The sequence below is a fragment of the Agelaius tricolor genome, unplaced genomic scaffold (genome assembly GCF_023055355.1).
Source record: "Agelaius tricolor isolate 1412-34295 unplaced genomic scaffold, bAgeTri1.0.p SCAF_6, whole genome shotgun sequence".
In the NCBI taxonomy this organism is placed as follows: domain Eukaryota; kingdom Metazoa; phylum Chordata; class Aves; order Passeriformes; family Icteridae; genus Agelaius; species Agelaius tricolor.
Window position 1 is genome coordinate 17,641,989 of NW_027269266.1, and position 19,554 is coordinate 17,661,542.

The 19,554-nt window shown below is 37.0% G+C and overlaps 2 protein-coding genes across 29 annotated transcripts in view; one reads left to right on the forward strand and one right to left on the reverse strand.

The window, feature by feature from the left end:
* NSUN6 (NOP2/Sun RNA methyltransferase 6) overlaps nt 1-7,283 on the forward strand; it is a 22,413-nt gene extending 15,130 nt beyond the window's left edge. For 18 of the 19 annotated variants that reach the window (XM_071428858.1, XM_071428859.1, XM_071428861.1 and 15 more), the window contains 3 exons: nt 1,476-1,624; nt 2,431-2,556; nt 5,691-7,283. In XM_071428858.1, the coding sequence (XP_071284959.1) occupies nt 1,476-1,624; nt 2,431-2,556; nt 5,691-5,903 (488 nt within the window). In that variant the 3' untranslated portion in view covers nt 5,904-7,283. Of the gene's footprint in view, nt 1-1,475; nt 1,625-2,430; nt 2,557-2,885; nt 5,669-5,690 lie in introns of those variants that run through there. The other variant, XM_071428877.1, reaches the window with a different exon arrangement.
* The window catches only part of CACNB2 (calcium voltage-gated channel auxiliary subunit beta 2), a 247,196-nt gene continuing 234,033 nt past the window's right edge, over nt 6,392-19,554 (reverse strand). For 6 of the 10 annotated variants that reach the window (XM_071428849.1, XM_071428847.1, XM_071428854.1 and 3 more), the window contains 2 exons: nt 18,722-18,907; nt 6,392-14,060 (listed from right to left, as the gene is read on the reverse strand). In XM_071428849.1, the coding sequence (XP_071284950.1) occupies nt 13,569-14,060; nt 18,722-18,907 (678 nt within the window). In that variant the 3' untranslated portion in view covers nt 6,392-13,568. The remainder of the gene's footprint in view (nt 14,061-18,721; nt 18,908-19,554) is intronic. The other 4 variants (XM_071428850.1, XM_071428848.1, XM_071428857.1 and 1 more) reach the window with 1 other exon arrangement.

Below are 19,554 nucleotides of genomic sequence, written 5' to 3' on the forward strand. Positions count from 1 at the left end.
GTGTCACAACCTAATATTCTCAAAGGAAATGCATTCCTTTCCCAGATAATATCAAAGACTGAAGAAGCCTTAAAGCTTCTTTCACGATCACATTTAACCCCATACTGGGAAGTTTATGAGTTAGTCTGAGAAAAAATTATTTTTGCAGACTTGCTTCACTTTTCTGCCTCATAATCCTCATCAGTAAAATGGGTTTATTAATACCTAACTCCCAGGAGTGCTGCAAGGTTTAGTTCATTGATGTTTGTTCAGCTGTTCAAGGGAAAGTTATATACAAGCACAGTGTATTATTTTAAGTAATTTCATCTGCTTTTTTGAAGTGATGCAGTTATGATATTGGTTCTGTTCCCATGATGGAATGATTTAAATGGTATCTGCTGCCTTGATTATTTTTAGTTTGTTGTGCAAAGTATGCTGTTCTTTCTCAGTCTATTTTATCTCAGTCACTGGTTAGCCTAAGTAGGAATCAGATTACATAATTCACCTTCTTTGTCCCTATGCATTGCAGTTATTCCTGCTTTGGAGGAACAAAGGTACTTTCCTAAGAGTCTTTTTATGAACATCAAATATTGTAGGTGGCAAGTAGTAATTACAGAGATTAACAAGAGCAAGCTGTAATACTGAGAGATAATGAGGGCTTTTCTGTACATTCCTGCAAGTAACACATTACATATTTTGAACATTTTAGTAATGGATCAGAGGTAGATAAACCAGATAGACTCATTTTGTAGTCAGGGAAAAGCTAGGTAGCAGTAGTGTGATGATAATACAAGTTTGGCAGCAGTAGTACATGGTGATGCTGAGCCAATCTCCCTAGCACTGAGGAGACAGAATTTTCTGGACTGTTGAGCCATTGGGGTACAGATTAAAGGATAGGCTCTACATATGGAAGATACATATTGTCATCCAGGTAATAGTCAGAAAGTGTTCTCTTCACAATCCTTTTTTACTGAATTGTTCTGCCATGAGAATTTGCAGTAGTTCATGTTATTATGAAGTGCTTTATTTTATAAAGCTATGCATACATCACAAGAAATAGTTCCATAGACAGTCCAATTATTATAAGGCAGTCTCAGTGATTAACTACAGGTTTGTCTCAGTAAAGGTTTGCACACTTTTGAGCTGTGGCTCTTTACATCCTATATGCACAACTCTGTATCCAGCACTTTTGACCAATTGTATTTCAACTTTTTTGATTATTTTTACATGTTATTTTCAAATTACTAAATTAAGGTTAAAAAAATACTGCCTAGTGGGATCATTTTTGAGCTCACAGAACTTAAACTGTTCAGTTTTCTGGGAGATGAAAACTACCACCAGCTGAAGCTTGTCTCTAGCTGAGACTAGTTTTGCAGACACTGTTCATAGCACATAAATGTTTTATGTCAAGGAAGCAGTAACAGCTTCTCCTTAGCTAAAGTGAAGCCTCAAGGAAGGAAACAGGCCCATTTTACATTACTAACTGCTTTTTACAGAAGGACCTCCATTCTTACCAGAGTCATTTGATCGAATTCTTCTTGATGCTCCATGCAGTGGCATGGGACAGAGACCAAACATGGTTTATTCTTCAACTTTAAAGGAAGTGACCTCATATCAGCCATTACAGCGCAAGCTTTTCACTGTGGTATGTGTTAAACATTGAGTAATTGATAAGCTGAATTGAACACAAATGCTTTTGTAGCATAACACTTACCCAAAAAGCAGTCCCTCATTTTCCCTACTTTTTCAGCAGCCAGGAAGTTTTAGGGTCCTGTTAACCTCTCAGCTCCACCAGATCTGTTGCTAGGTGAAGCCAGTTGATTGCAGCATGGTAAAGGTCTGTGTAATCCATAATAAATAAAAAGCTTTGTGTTCTTTTTAATTCCCTCAGTTTCATCAGTTTTACATTATAATAATTACAAAGGTCTAAGTCACAGAGCAGGTGACTTAGGAACATGCTAAGGAGTGTGCTTGGGCTGATGCTGAAGGATAAGATGAAACTTGTCAAAATCTGAATGATACATATTCAAAGTGAATGACAGCTTGAAAAGCAGCATAGATACAGCTTCCATGCCAAATACATGGAAACAGTTGACATCTAATATAAGTGACATAAGTCTTGTGTATCCATGGTTGGCAGCAGGTGGTGAAAACAGATCTAATCTGTCTAGGGTATGCAGAGCTGCACAAATAACAAATCTTACAAGGTGAATCATCTCAATGACATTAATAAACTGCATGAGTTATAATGCCTATTTGGAAAGAAGACTCTTTCTAATCCATGTTATCCTTTGCTGTATTCCCTGAGAAAATTATTATCTTAACAGTTTAAGTTTAATTAAAAGTGTTCAGTTTTAATATTCTAGGTGCATGGGTTATTAGTTAATGTTGCTTAATATGAAAGTTTGAAATTTAAAAATAAGCTGAAATATTGTTTATTTCTGCCTGCAGGCAGTGAAGTTGCTGAAGCCAGGAGGTGTTTTAGTATATAGTACATGTACAATTACACTTTCTGAAAACGAGGAGCAAGTTGCTTGGGCCCTGAAAACTTTTCCATGCCTCCAGCTTCATCCACAGGTAATACTATTTTCAGGATACTTCTCACAATCTAGTGATCTTAGTTTGGAACTGTAAAGTTACACAGTATATTTACTATCAATAAATCTTTTTTTCACCCTGGACAGCTGTAACAGCTGTGGATAGAAATAACAGAAGGATTTCTGAGGCTTTTTTAAAATCTGTTTTTGTGCTTAATTGAGCTTTATTTAGGCATCATTAAGTATTTTCCCACTCTGTATTATTTTAAAACACAACAGGGACAAAAGATAGGTTGAAAAGGTTAAAATTTCTCTTGCAATTTCTTTAATTTCTTTAATATTGTATTCTCTTCTCTTGCACATTCACAGGAGAGGTGAAGTTTTTTTTATTAATGCCACTGAAGTCTTGAAGACTTGCATATAATGTATGGGACATAAATGAAACTAAATTTTTGTTTCAAAGAAGGAGGATGTTATATGTATGGGACCTATTTTTGATTTATTTAAAAGGAATGAGAGAAAGAAATTATTTCAGGCTCAGTGTCCTAAGAATGTACCTTGTCTTTTTTGGAGTCAGTGCCTACTATTAAGATGTCTGGGAGGAGGTAAAATATATAGGGAGATACTAGAATGTTTTTATCTACACTAGCTACAGTATATACAATTGAGAAATATCTGTTACCTTTTGTTGTACTTCAGGGGGGGTTTGTCATCAGATCACGTGTCCCACTTCCTCTTTGATGAGGAGTTGGGTGTGGTAGTTGTTTATCATCATGGCTTTGAGGAAAAGTCTGACTGATATCGGTTTTGCTTACACATTCTGTGATGACTTGTACCTGTCTTAAGAAGCTTAGATGAATCTTTAACTGAAATTAAAAAAAATACAATAGCTGTACAATGAGAAATTAATATGATGGCTGGTAAAGATTTAACAGAACTGAAGCTCTTCATCAAAGCTTTTTATGGTGTGTTCTTCTGTCTGTATTCTCACCATCCATTCACTAAGAATTTTTCAGTTCCAGACATTTCAACTGAGATTATACATTTAACCTAACTGCATGAAAAATCCACCTGGGTAGAATGGCAGAGCAAAACACAAGCCTTATTAATTCAAATGCAAGATTAATTCCTGCTGGATAAACTTTCTCTCACCAGTAATATCAGTCTTGAATAAAGCACTGTTTTTCACACACACACACACCATATCTGTAAAAATTAATCTTTTATGTATAATATATTTTAAACGAAATGACATTGAATTGTTTACCCACATATAATTTATAATACCTTATAACCAGTTTCCTACCAGTGTAAACTAAGGTGATATTTTCCAATGAACATGAAACAGGAGTCTACAGTCTACTTACCTCATGTTCCTTTATGTACTTATTTCCCATATTCTTTAGTCTCAGTGGATGTCTCCTTTTTTATCCAGTCCACTGTTTCCCACTTTCTCAGTTTGGCAGCAGATCCTGGAAGCACATTGGGTAATGTGGGCAAGGAAAAAACAGGAGATGGAGCCATAAGCGTTGTTCTTGTAGGTGTAAGTTACCACATGGCAGCTGCTCCTTTGTGCAGACTTCCTCTTAGGAGTTTACACAGGAGATACTGTAGATCAACTTAAATGCAGTAACTTAACTGGAAGGAAAAATTAAAAGGTAGAGGAAGACACTGGTCTGCCTTTAACCAAGTTACTCGAACCTGTGGAATATTGTTTTCCCTAGACTTTCACCTTTCCTTCCTTCCTTCCATTACATCAAGTCGCTACCCTTGTCTCCCTTTGTATGTTACTTTTCTCTCAGTTTGCAGTAGACACCTGTGTTTGTCTTTTACCTTTCAATGGAAAGCCCTGAAATGCTGCTGAGGGAAAGGGAGAATGAGTGTGCAGCCCCTTGGCTGCCCAGCTCTCCAGCAGGCAGTACGTGGTTAAGCAGCTAACTGGCATCATGTGCTGACTGGGTGAGCTCATGTGTTAGCAAAGTGTGATGGCTGAAAAAACACTCTGCTGTAGGCTGCATTATGGACTACATTAGACTAGATTGACAAAGGAGATCTATTTTTGATATTGCAGTGCCAGCTTTTGCACACTTTGTTCCATCTCCTTACTGAATGCATTGAAAGAACAATCCAGCTAAGAATTATTCTTTTTCCAGGAATTAGGGTTTTTAATAGGAAGCAGTCAAGGCTATTCACAAGAAATATTGAGAAGAAGGATGGGATTTTTAAGTCCTTCCCCTCTCCAGGATTTTAAAGCCAAATGTTATCTCTTGAAATTGATTCTTTCTTTTTTTCTCTGCCTTACAGACATGCACATGTAACAGTAGTCCCATTTACCTGTTAGTCTTATTACATGACAAGAAAACTCAAAAGTTAAATTTTTCTGCTGCATCATCTCCCAAAAATGATGCCTCTTCAGGCAGTAAAATATTCTGGACAGGGGCTTTTAGTCTCTCCAATTGAAGTTTTTACTGTGAAGAATCCCAACATTTTAGGTTGGATACCAGGAAGAAATTCTTCACAGAAAGGGTTGATTGTTGGAATGGGCTGCCCAGGAGGTGGTGGAGTCACAGTCCCTGTGGGTATTTAAGGGAAGACTGGATTGCAGTTGGTGCCATGGTACAGTTGACAAGATGGTGTTAGGTCATAGGTTGGACTTGATGATTTCCAAGGTCTTTTCCAGCCTAGCTGTCTCTGGAATTCTACTGCTGTTACTGATGATACTGGTAACGGGCTGAGGACTCACTGTTTTTGACTAACTCATAGCTGTTAAGTCAGTACACAGAAGTGCTGAATCATTTAGAAGTGGCAACCTAAACCCTTTAGACTGGCTAGCTGGTGGTAACAGCTTTCTTGGGATGTTTCAGCCCTTGGAGTAAGGAATTCTTTTAGACCTGTGCACCTATCCTCAAAAAGTGCTCTAAACTACAGAGATAAAGTTGACAAGTGGCATCACCACCTCCTCAAAATACTTGTAGATATCTTGTATTAATATTGTATATATGTTTGAATAATATTGGCCAGATGAAGGCAAGAAAAGAAGCCACATTGCTTCTGGATCTTCTGGTGTGAAGGATACAAGCACAGCTTGTCCATGTTAATTGTTCAGTAGCTCAGCAGAATACATTTAGGGCATTTAGAGCTGCAATAATTTGCTTTTCTTTGTTACTTGAACAGGAACCTCACATTGGAGGAGAAGGCATGAAGGGAGCTGGACTATCACTTGATCAGCTGAAGCTGCTCCAGAGATTTGATCCATCTGCTGTGACATTGCAAGGAATGGATATTAATTATTTGCAAGGTTCTAGAGAAGATGACCTGATTTCTTTGGCAAATAAAGACTGTATAGGATTTTTCATTGCAAAATTTATTAAATCGAACAGTAAATAAGGATTTGGGAATGCAACCTGAAAAAATACCTCAGTGAGTCTAAGAACAGTTCAGACGTGAAGTGCCTTTCTTCCTGCTGCAATGTTACCAAGCCAACGGGCTGACGGCAGGGTTGCTATGGCAGCACTAAAATCTGCCAGCTGTTCTGATGGGAAAGAGCCACAGGTTGCAGCAGAAAAGTCATGGCTGGGGGAAGGGCAGTATCATTTGTAAGTCTCCCTCTGCTTTTGTATTTACAGCAGGTCAGTGCCTGAATGACAACTATGTTCACTCATACTGCTGTCTGCTCTGGTTTCCCCGTATCTGGTGTGGCAAGCGGAGGAAGGGGATGTAAGCTACTCTACAAAATGCAAACATAAAAAAATAGATGGGAACTATTACAATGACTTTTGGAAAGGGGAGTTTCTATGGAGGTTTACCAGTAGTTAGTTTCCTTAAATAGTGCTTCTCAAAACACTGCAACATTTTACAAAGAACTGTTTTATAAATTGATACTTAGAACCTCATTTCTCTTTTATTTCAATACAAGCAAGATTCTCTGTACACATAGTATATACACAAAATACGATTAGGCTTTGTAGCATGTCTTTTATAGCAGCATGAATATATTAAACCATCTCACTCTGGGAATGTAAATAAATATTGTTTCAACATCAAACTTCCCATGCATAAACTGTATTGGTTCTGAAATAGCCTATTGGACTGGCTGACAAGTGACAGTTTTAAAATCAAACATTTGTAACAGAAGGGGCTACAGTTATGATTAATATATCAAAAGACAGAAAACTGCATAATACCATCTGAAATGTTGCAAATCACCTTTCAAACAACTAAGGATATTAACTCTTTATTGGTTAGAAAGCATCACCAGCTAAAATAATGAAAATTGAAACTGGGGAAGCATGCTAATGAAAACTGCCTTACTACATTGCTCAAAGTTCAAATAATCTGAATTTCTTAAAAGATGTTCGATGTATTTGATAATTCTGCTTCAGTTCCAGTTTGAACAGTATTCTCAGTCCTGCTGGAACTGACAATAGCACTAAAGAAGGAAAGCTAAGGACAAGAAAAAGCAGAAACTGACATCTGTGTGTGTTTGGTGTTTTCCTCTCACTCGATCAATTTCCAGTTTTAAAAAGGATTATCTGAAAAAGTCTGTGTTTTCACACATAATTATTTGGTTGGATTAAAAAGAGCAATAGTTCTTTTATCATTTGTCTTTGTACTGTAAGAAATGCATTTTGTATTTGCTCACAATCAAAACCATTTATACAATTCTCTTTCTCAGTAGTCTGGTTGTTTACTTTTCTCATACATTTTCCATAAATGTCTTGATACTGTATGTTTTCTACTGCTCTTGAATAAAAACATTTCTTCTGACCTGCCAAGGTTGACAAGTCCATCCTCTGTAAGGCCTATCCTAGCAGGATGGGAAAATGGAATTCTTGTCTACTACTTCTCTACTTCTGTTGGTCATTCCTTGCCATTAAACACACCATGTCTAAAGAAAATTTAAAGTAATTTTGTTTCATCAGTAGTAGGTGAGATATCCTATTTAGAGTCATTTAAGTTCATATTATAATCTTTCTAGTCTAAATATGGTGAAAATGATTACCTGGGAACAAAAGGGACGAATCTTTTATTGTAGGAACGTGTTGAAATCTTTAACTCAGTGCTACTAAAAAAAGCATTTTCTTTTTTGCAGATTATAGAAATTTTTTAAACATTAATCAGCACACATAAACTATATACTGAAGTCTGTATTCATACAAAGTAAGGAAGTTTACCTCCAGTTTCAGTAGCAGGATTTGTGCAATGCTGAATTTGAAAGAATTAAGATTGATGAATTTTTAGTGGAATATTTGTTGAGACGTCTCCCACTTCCTTTAGGTTTGGATGATTGGCATTTTAAGGAAGTGACCTCACTTGATATTATAGGAGAAGTTTCTTGGGGCTGGGAAGAAAATGTAACTAACTTTTAGTTAATTCCAGTGTAATTTGCAGAGCAGACTTCACCTGAAAAATGTACTGATATATGAACTTTAGCTATTAAGGTTTTTTCTGCAATATCAACTCAGCATATGGAAGGGATTGGCCTGAGCTGTTTCCCAAGGGCCCTGTGCCTGTTGGGAACAGGGGAGTGACTTTGTCAGGCAGGTCAGAACAGAAACTCACTTAAGATGCACCAGCCCTTGAAGGAGCCAGCATCCTTTCTCTCACTACAGGTGTGGCCAAGTTAGATGACTAAAGTTGGATGGATGCCCTTTTTTTTTCTATTCCAATCCTACTGTGACTTCAGAAGTGGTAGGAATACTCTGTCATTGACAGTTCTGATGGATGGTGTATATGTGTTTTAAACATATCATATGATTACTTTCCTGATAATCTTTACACACTGAATCATTGTGCTTCACCAGTTGATGCTGAAGCACAATAGAATATATTTATATATATTTTTAATATATATATGAGATATTTATATATTAAATTTAAAAAGTTATTGTCATTATAATGAAAGATTAAACCTACAAAATAGATAGATTAGGCATGCAATCAGATCCTGTCGTTAAGAAAGTCTGAAAAGTAGTTTTCCCTGTTTGCACAAATAATGATTAGTAATAGTGCCAAATCTAAATATCTATCTTGGTCAGTAGAAAGATACTAAAATAGGCAGCCTCATATACTATGAAATTATAATAGAGCTTTTTCTTGTTTCAGTGTCATGGAATGCACCAGTTTTTTGGATCACTGGATTTCATTTGCTTTTTAAGGAATGGGCTAGTGAGGGTGGTCAATCAAGAAATGACTTTAGAGTGGGTAGTTTAAAATATAAAGAACCTTGTTTTTATGTTTGATTGTTCATGAATAAGAAGTTTATATGAAAATCCAATTTGGTACTGCTAGAATTCATTGCCAAGTAGGTATGCATGATGGATAAAAGTGGCAAGAATAAAGGAAGAAATGAGAATATGGATGAGTTAAAAGAACCTGCTTAATCTCTATTATATCTGATATAAACCTTTTCTGGGGCTGCGTAGGAATACATTTCTAGGGTGGTAAGTTATAAAAAGAAACTGTCTATAAAACTACTGTAAGCTCATATGTAATAGTTTGTTATATAAAAGTGGGGAAATAAATTACAGACAAATTGCCAAGCAATAAAATTGATTGAATAACATTTGATTAAAAACATTCACAGTAAAAATGGCATCCACATATCTTACAGATGATAGAAGAACTAAGATTTTGGTGAAAGATCTGCAATAAAGTAATAAATATAAGTAAATGTACACCAGAAATGTTATATTACACTCTGAAAAATAATTTCTCTGTTTAGACTTTGTAATAAAGTTTTTTCAATATGCTCGATATTTACGGATGGAATAGAATGAAAGTCAAAAACTTTTGGAAAACGGCTTTCAGCCTGATATTTTAAAGCAATCAGAGGTCAAATGTAACCACTAATCAAAACACCTTTTGAAGAGGCTTTAGTAACTAACAAACACAGGAGGTGGTTTACACCAGCTCTTTTCCTTTGAACATCCACTGATTAAAAGCAGTCAGACCACTCACTTCATTCCAGCTGAGGGAATGATAATGGACCCCATTAAAACCTTTGCAGGTGTCCCAGAACGTGAGCATGACTTTACAAACCAATAGAGGTTAAAAATGGTAATTGCCAACAGATTCATAAAAGACAAAGTATTAAGGGGCAGTGTATTAGATCTGGGCAGGAGTTGCGTGTATAGGATAAGTAACCAGGTATGCAGGGAGAAGTTAAAATGGGCCTCTCCCTTTATTCAGGGTTCAGTGAGTGCAACTTCATTTCCTTATCCTCCATTTATTATAAGGGCTATAGGTTAAGAGTATACAGATTTCTGTGAAAAGAGATGTTCCTCTGAAACTCTTTGTGGCTTTAAAACTGATCTTCTTTAAATGGGTCCAGAGCCTTACGAGAAACTATGTATTTAATTTTATTCCTTGAGAAGCAAAAACTATGGATCTCTCTTCAAATTCTGAACTCTTGATGCCAGATACAGAATATAAATTCATGAGCATTCTAGAAGAATTCTTTAAATTCTAGGCAGTAATTTATAGATTAATTTAGTAAAAATAGTGTTTTCAGCATATAACTCGTACTGATGCTGCCTTTGTGAACAAACCTGTTTGCTTATTCTTCCCCACTGTCCTGTCCCTTAGCAGGTCTGGAGACTTTTACTGTCATCTCCTTCCAGTTCCTCTGGAAGAGAATTCTTTCTTGCATGACATCTGTGTGACACTAGAAAACTGGTAAAGGATAGACTTAGGCTACTCAGCACTGATGTACAGTCATTTGAAAAAACACATAAAAATAAGGTTAACATCTAACATATACATGCAGATCTTAAAATGCATCCCATTCCTTCCATATACTGAAATTCTTTAGAAAAATACAGAGTTGAACTGCCCAGACTTACATATCACTTAATTATTTTATCTTCCTCCCTTTCCTTCTGTTTCACTGGTTTTATTATCTTTTTAGTTGTTTTGTACCACACATCCATAAGACTCTGGAGCTCACTGGGACCTCTACCATTTCTCAGATTCAAAACCCCTGAAACCAGATACAGAAGTATGAACTCATTAGTTTCCTAATGCAACCAGTATTAAACCTTCTAATGGCAAAACTCTGCAAAGACATTTCATCACAATAATCTTTGATATGTCCTCCACTTGGAGTATTTTTAAAGCTTCTTATTGACATAACTCTGTTAAAGTGCTTTTCAAAGTAGTGCTCAGCAGGCAGGTGGTATTGTGCAATATATGTAGTACAAGCTCACATTACAAATGATTTGTCACTCTTAAAACAGAAACTGAAAAAAAGTATCTCAGCTAATAAAACCTATTCAGTGAGTCTGCCTAAGAAATACACGTGTTTGGTAGAATGTTGTCTATACATAAATAGCAGCACTATATAAAACACAATTCTATGAACCAGTTGGATTTGGATTTGTCTTTTTTTTTAATGTTTATACTCCATGAATCAATATATAGGCCATACTTAAATACTAGGGCTTGGACTATGCTCTTTATTTTCTCATTTATTTGTCTATACACAAACTGCCTATGCCATAGTTTTCATATACTACTCAGTGCTTTGAAATTCTGCCAAGCATTCCTTAAAAAATACTTTAGGAAAGCTGAAAAATAAACACTCTCTGGAGCAAAAGTAAACAAACAAACAAAGCAAAAAACCCCACAACCAACCAAAAACCCAACAAAAAAAAGAACAAAATATTCAAGGTATTGAAGTGGAATCACTTCTTAGACGACATAGTTGTCATGAGTTGCAGGGAGCAACACCATTTACTGCAACTGGTAAATTAGCTAAAGCCAGGCTATACAGAGCAAGACAATATAATTTTCTTCTCACATGTGATCTGATATGATTCAAACAACAGTCTTTTAATGTAATTTTTTACAGATACCCTGAAAATTCTCTTGTATCAAAAACCAGTTTATGTACTCTTCTATATCCATTTAGTAATACAACAGATCTACTTACCTATTCTTCCTTTCTCTACAAAGCCATTTAGTGATGTTTAGAAAATGATGAGAATTTTATTTCTAGAAAAATAACCTTTTTTCTTGTGTTCCCCACAGTTCATGCTTTGAGCCAAAACCTACCCTTGAATAACCACAACAGTCAGCAGCACTGGGAGGAATGGCCAGATAACTGACAGCAGAATTTCCCACTCTTAGCTTGTTGTAAAAATGCTTATAAAGCACCAGGGAGAGGGGTAGGAGAGGAAGGGCAGAGAATGTTTAAGCGAGTTTCTTGGATGCTGGGCTAGGAGACTGGAGAAAGCATGCACCTGCCATATATCTTATCCATTTCACTAAAATGATATTCAAAATCAGGCAATGCTGATATTCCCAGAATTGAAATAATAAATAAAAAGAACTTCCAGCTAAACTAATTATTATCACACTACAGTCTTTATATAATGTGCTATTTACAGGGAAATACAAAAAGTATTTCATTAATACAAGTACTACAAAGACTACATGTGATGCAGAACAGCTTTTACACTAGGCAAGGGTATGGAACCTGGAGTCAAAAATAATAGAGAATTTTCCCCCCACTTACCAGTGCAACAGGTGTTCAGTGCAAAACAAACTGTGTTCACTCCCTTCAATTTCAATGCATTTTCTCTAGAAAGCTCCTAACAGAGTCACAGTCATTTTTCTATGCTCTCATCAGCAGCACAACAGCTTTGGTGAAGGAAAAGCAGTGAGCTGGCTGCAGAGTGGGAATGCAGAGAATTGGCAAGTGTAGAAAAAGTGGAGAAGCTACAAAAATTTATTTTCCAACAAAATAACCCTCCACAAGCTGTGTAAACTTTTCTTACTAAAACAAATACTCTAAAACACAAAGATTTTACATTTCCAGTGAAACTCACAGTAACATTTGCCTGTTTTTACTCTCCTGAATCTCAACAAAGAGCCAGCAGATTTATGCTTACCCAATTACCTGGGTCAGTAAATTCCCTCATATTCCCTGAATGCAATTTGGATTTTTAAATTAAGAGACAGAATGTAGAAATAGACTTTTTGGGCTTTTGAGTAACTTATGTTTTCTTCAGTAGATTTTTACAGTTTGCTGCCTAACGTGCACACGCACACGAACGTCAATCCACCACCCACCCACTTACATACACACCTCCAACATGTGTGCTCTGTTTGCTGACAGTAGAACAAAAATTAAGCTGTGCCCATTGCAATATTGTGACCTGAACAGAGAAGAATAATTTATAGTGGTAAGTTCATTACCTTTACCGTAACTTTAAAATGCAAAATTTGGTTTGCAAGGACAGCATAAGGTATAAGAGTTACACCCTTTATCTCAAGCACTCATCCATATTTACAATAAGTATAAGCTTTCTGCTACAGAAGAAAAAGTATTTAGATTGAACACTGTTACAGATTTCCTAAGTGAGGCTAGTTCCAGTTGCCAGTAATTCAAAAGCAAATCTGCTGACTTGGCATTAGGACTCTAAAACAGTGTGATCAAACTTATATAGTAAGAAGGTGTCTGCAGAAATAACATTTATAAACTGTATATACAGTACACAGTACCAATACATAGAAAATAGATTTTGACTCCATGATCCCCTGTGTGTAAGGCAAGACTGAATTCTGTCTTCATACGGAGACCACCAGAGGTACAAGCAACAGAGTGGTGCTTAAATCAATATGCAAAATCAAGTGCTTACAAATTAAAAATCAGAGCAGACAAAAAGTTTTAGATTTTTTATGTGCTGATCCTGGCTTGCTGAATACATGGGAAGTTATTAGACATCAAATGTACCTTTTTTTTTTAAAAAACACTAACAACACCTTGATGGCAACAGATATTGTTCAAGTGGCAGCTACCAAAAACAGCTTGAAAAATGTCATAGTACAACATCAGGAACTCTTCAGTTGTACTACACTAATTCATATAGCACTAACCAAAAAAATAAGTATATGAATATTCTATTTCATGCTATTGCTATGCGAGCAACAGCAATACAAATCAGCATACAGAAGGATACCATATGTTCTGCAAAGAAGAACCCAAGATATTTTCAAGGGGCATTGTTACAAGACTTCAAAGAAACACAAGACTGCCAGAGGCAAAAGTTACTGACGGATGTAAACATCCCTGTTCCACTCTCCTGCATCGTTACGTTTTTTCGATATCACTTCCCCATCCTTGTCACAATATTGGTCCCTTGATTTATGGCGACTGCGCTGTTTGTTGCATTCATTGTGGTCCTGCTCGCGGTCCCTCTCCTTTGAGCGGTGCCGGGACTCTCTGTGTCTGTGTTCACTGATCCCACGGGACTCGTCTCTGTGATTATGATCCCTGTGAGAATCATAGTGGTCACCGTGCTCATGTGAGTAGTCCTCCTTTGGCTCTACGTAAGCTGAATCTCTGCTGTCTTGTGTTTCTGAGTCAAAAGTTTCCTGCCTGTGAAGGCCTCTGCCACCACTGCGATGGTTGTGGTGCTGGCTGGAGGAGGAGCGGTGCTGGGATTTCTTGGAGGGTTCGACCCGTGCTTCCTCCTCAATGTGGGAACCGCTGCGCTCAGGGACCGAATGGTCATTCCTCTGGTCTCCTTGAGATCCCTGCTACCAGAACCAGCAGTAAGGTCATGAGGTACACACACTGAAAAGCTTCCCCCAATATCAAATTCAACTAGAAAGTACCATGAAACCAATAAAATATCAAGTACAGAACAATCCACTTTGAATCTAAACTAGGAAAGAAACCATTAGTATTCCACTTTTACTGAAAATTCAGTATTATAATACAAACAATTCTTTTTTCTCTCAACAGAATTTAGGGTGACACTTGGGTTATTCTGTGGCAATTTCTCATTTCTTGTGATGTTTCTGACTACTCCAGTTAGCAATCATTGTCACCACCCTCCAAAGAAAAAGAGAGCATGCAGAAACAGGACAAACTGCAGAAAAATTGAAAGGAGATATCATGCCAGGAGAGGGCATATATCAGTTGAGAGTTTACAGATGCGTGTCTGGCAACAGCTACTATGGGAAAGTGATTTTAAAGGGCTGAGGAGGTGGATTCCAGCAAAGAACCAAAGTACAAAACCTTGGCTCTTATAAAGGAACTTTTTTTTTAAGGAAAAAAAATGCAATTGAATCTGGTATGAATAAAGTTTGTATTATGATACTAATAGTATCACTGACCTTCTGTTTTCTCAGCAATAATTTCATTTCTTCTTGGTAATGAAAAATTAAAAATTGACCTCATAATTTTAAGAGCTCGAGAATACAGCCCATTGCCAAGAAAAGCAGGAGGAGAGTGATATTATCACATAAAAAATTTCCTAACACACCACTGCTATTAAAAGACTGAAATAAAAATTACCAGGCAATAAACCTACTCTTCACCCGCATAAATGCTTTGAAATCACTGCAAAATGAACAAGTGGCATTATTTACCTCATTTGGGGATTTCATTACATTAACCTGCTTTTATTGCCAAGCTGCAGCTAAGGACTTTTCAGGCTTAATTGCAAAAGTTTTAATAGTAATATTGAAATTGAATTATGCTTCTCACATTGGATGAAGAATGTCAAGATGAAATCATCTCTGCTGCCACAAAATTAATGTAGATTTTACCAGAGTTATACAGGCATTTGTTTGTGAGACTGTTCTGAATACCAAAGTTAGTCTCAAGTTTGCCCTTCTATGTTCAGAGTTGTCTAAAAATAAGGATTGCCCCCAGGGCAGTTCATGGACATATCTTCTTTCTGTCTTTCTATTTTGTGGAAAAGAGCTAGGGGAAGGAGGAAATTTTGTCCTTCAGCCACAGATCCTGGCAGGTGGGTTTCCTAGCAACCCAAAAAGTAAAATCACAGGAAATTGAAAAGGAAAATAATCTGTATTTAATCAGAAACTTATAAAAAGCAGCATATTTCAAATCAGAAACTTGGTAAATTTGGCAAATCCCAATTTTCTAAGACAACATTTTATTATGCAAACATCTGAGAGATGAGCTGGGTTTCTAATTCGAAACAAATGGCATAGATGAGAACAAGGTAACAGGAATAGCAGTCAAATTTCTTATTTGTTCTTGCTTTTGTGATTCTCAAGATGATTCTGATTTGCCAGAAGGGAATATAATAATTGTAAACATGAATAGATCTGTTCAAGGTGACATGAAATGACTCAACGGAGGTGAATTGTAAGTGAAATGAAGAGAAAAACAAAAGAGTCCAAAGCAGAAATATGCCTGCTTTGCATGTGTAAACACAACTTTCATCAGTTCATCACCATGACTGGCTTTAAGGCACATAAATATAGTACACATGTGAAACCCTATAGTTCTCATGGAGTCAAATGCAAGTACCTATACATAATCATGACTAATAAAACCTGTCAGTGCTGTGGTTTGAGAACAAATGCAAAATTTGAACCTGCACTGGAAACACTGCTGCTCTTACAAGCTCAGATGTGTCTTCTGTGCTATGATGAGCACATGAAAAGAAACAATGATTAAATTTAGAACCAATAGCTGCAATTTCAGAATAGTGTTAGGGCTGTTGGGATTTATGGGCAAATTCATTGACAGTAAGTTCCATTACATATTACAGGGACGCTGAACAGGTAATGTCTGAATCTGGATTAGAGTCTGGCTTTTTGGTTCATAACCAAATTTGGGCTCTGATTTGGAATAGATTCTTCAGTGCAGGAATTTTATGGCCCAATTTCATAAGTTTTTTTGTCTAAAATAGAAAAAGTTTGAGATAATCCTATTTCAGTACTCAGTTTGTACTTTCAAAGAAGTAGGGGTTCTTGGAAAGAAGTTTATACAGTGTTGAAAGAGGACAGAGAAGCCTTTGTCCACTAAGTGAATTTGCCTTGCTCCTTATTTCCAGTGGTCCTTGATCAGCTGCACCATATGTGTGTGAGGTGGCTCCAGACCTTTTGGAGTTATTTCCAACTATTTCCATACAATTTTCTTCTGAAGCTCCCCCTCAGATAGACATAAGGTCTTTGCCTATTTAATTTCAAACCGTCCCAGGACGCCTCACGCCTTCAAGCACCTCGTGCCATGCAATGCACACAGGCAGCTTCATGCTGTAAAAATGCCACTCTGGCAGCTGGCAACACAAATCCCTCCTCACAATCTACACTGGGGACTTAAAACCCACAAACCCAAAATATGTTTCATGGCAAAGGGGCACTGCATTGGCCCCAGGGGGAGATGACTCCAATGCTCTGCAGTGCGGTCGTGGCTCCTCCAGACCAAACAACTGGTGGCTTTTCCCTGTAGAGCAGTCCATAAAAACAGCACAGGTATAGACTTTAAATTCTCTAAATACAGGGTCTTAACACTGTTGAAAGAATGGGTTCAGCCACCATCATTAAAAAACAGACCCACTCTGTGCTAAGGCAATGACGAGCTCAGGTTTGAGATGTCAGCTGAAGATGTATCGTAGGAAAATGAAACCAAAGGAACAGAAAAGTTGTATGTTCAATTAGGGATCCCTGTTGATTCAGACTGCTATACTAGTAGACCTACAAACAAACTTTGAAACTGCAAATGCATCCTCATTTTTAGTCCTTAAAATAAAAATCTGTTAGTTTGTAAGGAGACAGCACAGCATTCAGAAAAGTGTTATTAAAACTCTGCACAGTTCTTCCAGAGAATGTGGTTAATAGAATGAGTATGTGAGCTATAAATCCACACTCAAAAAGCATAAAAACACTTGAGCAAAATAATTTAGAAGTTTACAAAGCAAAGAAAGTTTATCTAGCAAGGCTGCACACAACAATACTGAATTTCATACTCAGAAATTCTTCCAGCTCACAATTTTTTCAAGGTGTTTCAGCTCTGAGGACAGAAAAAAAGGCAGAAATGAGCTATAGCTTACAGTCTCTTTTCCTGCAACTGTATCTGAAAGCATGAGAAGGAGATACCCTTCAAGATGGCTAAAGAAATTTTTCTTGTTAAAGAACAAACCTGTCTAGTCTGTGGTTTTCTAGTGAGAAATAAATTTTTTGACACAAAAACTTGTTTTGCACAACCATAAAAAAGGAGCACAACTATTTGCATTTTAACTTGGTTGCAGATACATTTTTTTCCTTTGATTTTCTAAGGGGAAGTGTTTTTCTTAGCCAAAGTTATGAATTATAACTTGCATATGTATGTAATTTATGGGCATATATTGAACTTAGGTAGAAATTTAGATGTAGTAAGCCTTTATTTGATCTGGGACAGATCTATTTTATCCCCCCCTGTGTACTTCTCAGCCTCAAGGAGTCACTCACTACCTATAATGAAGGAGTGAAGTAGTTTGAACACTTCATTTCATATCATGCAACACATATCCAAAGGAAAACATCTCGTTATGCTGAACATCTCAATTAAATGATCCAAACCAAAAGTCAAAGGAGAAGAGAGGGGACATATTATGCCCATATCAACAGGCACATCAGTGCAAAGGCAGGAATAAAGCCTGCTTTTGCCAGCTCACTGGAGAGTGTGCTCACTGCTCAGAACACAGAGCCTCTCTCAAGGTCTTTCTGCACAATGTGGGACTTGGATTTGACATAAGACTTTGGCTTCAAGGAAGTCTGTACTTTTCACAGCAATGGCCAATAAATAAAAGAGCAAAGGAAACACTGGAAGGGCCACTTTGACCTTGAGCCTTTACTAATACAGTCAGTAATCCTCAGCCTCTACAACTCTACAGCCTGTGGGAAGATTGGCACAGATTTCCCTCAAACATTTGTGGATCTGCCCTGTACATAACTCAGTTTGTCATGCAGGGCCTTTGGGGCCAGGATTTGCCTATTAGCCATAGTGTGCCCATCAGTCAGGAAGTTACCAGAGGCTGGAATGTGCACAGTCTTAGTCTTGTTTTATTTCTCTGATTGGATTACACATGGCCAGCTATAAAAATGCTTGTGGCTGGTACACATATTACTGGCACAGCGGTGTCCTGGGCATAATAAAACCTGAAGTATTCAATTTCACATCAACATATGTTTTCAGTCAGGCCAGCTTAGTCCTTGGAATCAAAACCAGCCCCCTAGTCAATACACAAACACATGCTACGATGAATACAATAGCAATAACAGTAACGTGCTTGCATTTGCCTTTTATACTGAAAATGGGTGAATGTCTGCTGAAAAAGTTTTCAATCTACCAACAACAGGAAAACATATTCAGCATATTCTAGCATTAGCCTAACTCTGACCTTTGGAAGGAGAAGAAGTTGACAGAAGAAAAAGAAGAGATGGCATAAAAACTGTACCTGTAGATTAATATTTGGACCCGGGCTAATAGGAAGAGTGGCTGTTGCAAGTGTGCGAGTGAGAAGCTGGTTAGGAGGATTGCTGCTAGGTGGATGTGTGGCCTTCCAGTAGGCTTCCAGATAGTCAGCAAGGTGCTCACAAGCATCTTCAAGCTGGTTCTCATCAAGAATTACATCGAACATTTCCTGATAAAGAAAAGGTTTTAGCGAGAATAATTACCAAGTAATGGGAGATCAGCTAGAGACATTGAATGTGCTTTCCATTAATCAAAAATGAATCATATTTTTAGTACTTGTATTAAGATATTTTATCTTTTTTTTTTTTTTTCTGAATACAGTTGATACAAAAGATGGTAATCATAACTAGCACTAATATTACACTTGCTAAAACAAGGCCTTGTGACTTCCACATAGTAATGCACAGTCAAAGAAGACAGGAAGAAGCAGCTTGAACAAATCTTAAATACACAGAAAGATGGGATAAATATTGCACAATTACCTATTGAAAAAATGGGATGGCAAGAAAGAGATTCAGTCCTCTTGTAGAATAACGAAGAGAAAACTAAGGTAAACTAAGACCAGTAACTAACAACCATAAGAATACAGATCATTCAGTTTCCAAGTGTCATACAAATATTAGGTAAGAGATTAATCACACAGTCTAATTTTAGTCTCCTAAAGTTAGGAGGTGAGTTTTATCCATTTCCTCCCTGGTCAGCGAGCAGAAGGCAGCTTTGAGGGCCTGTGCAGGTCTCCAGCATTCTTCATTGACTTCCTGGGGACCTAAGCATTGCTTAACTGAGATGCTTGAATTTAAAAGATGAAGACATTCC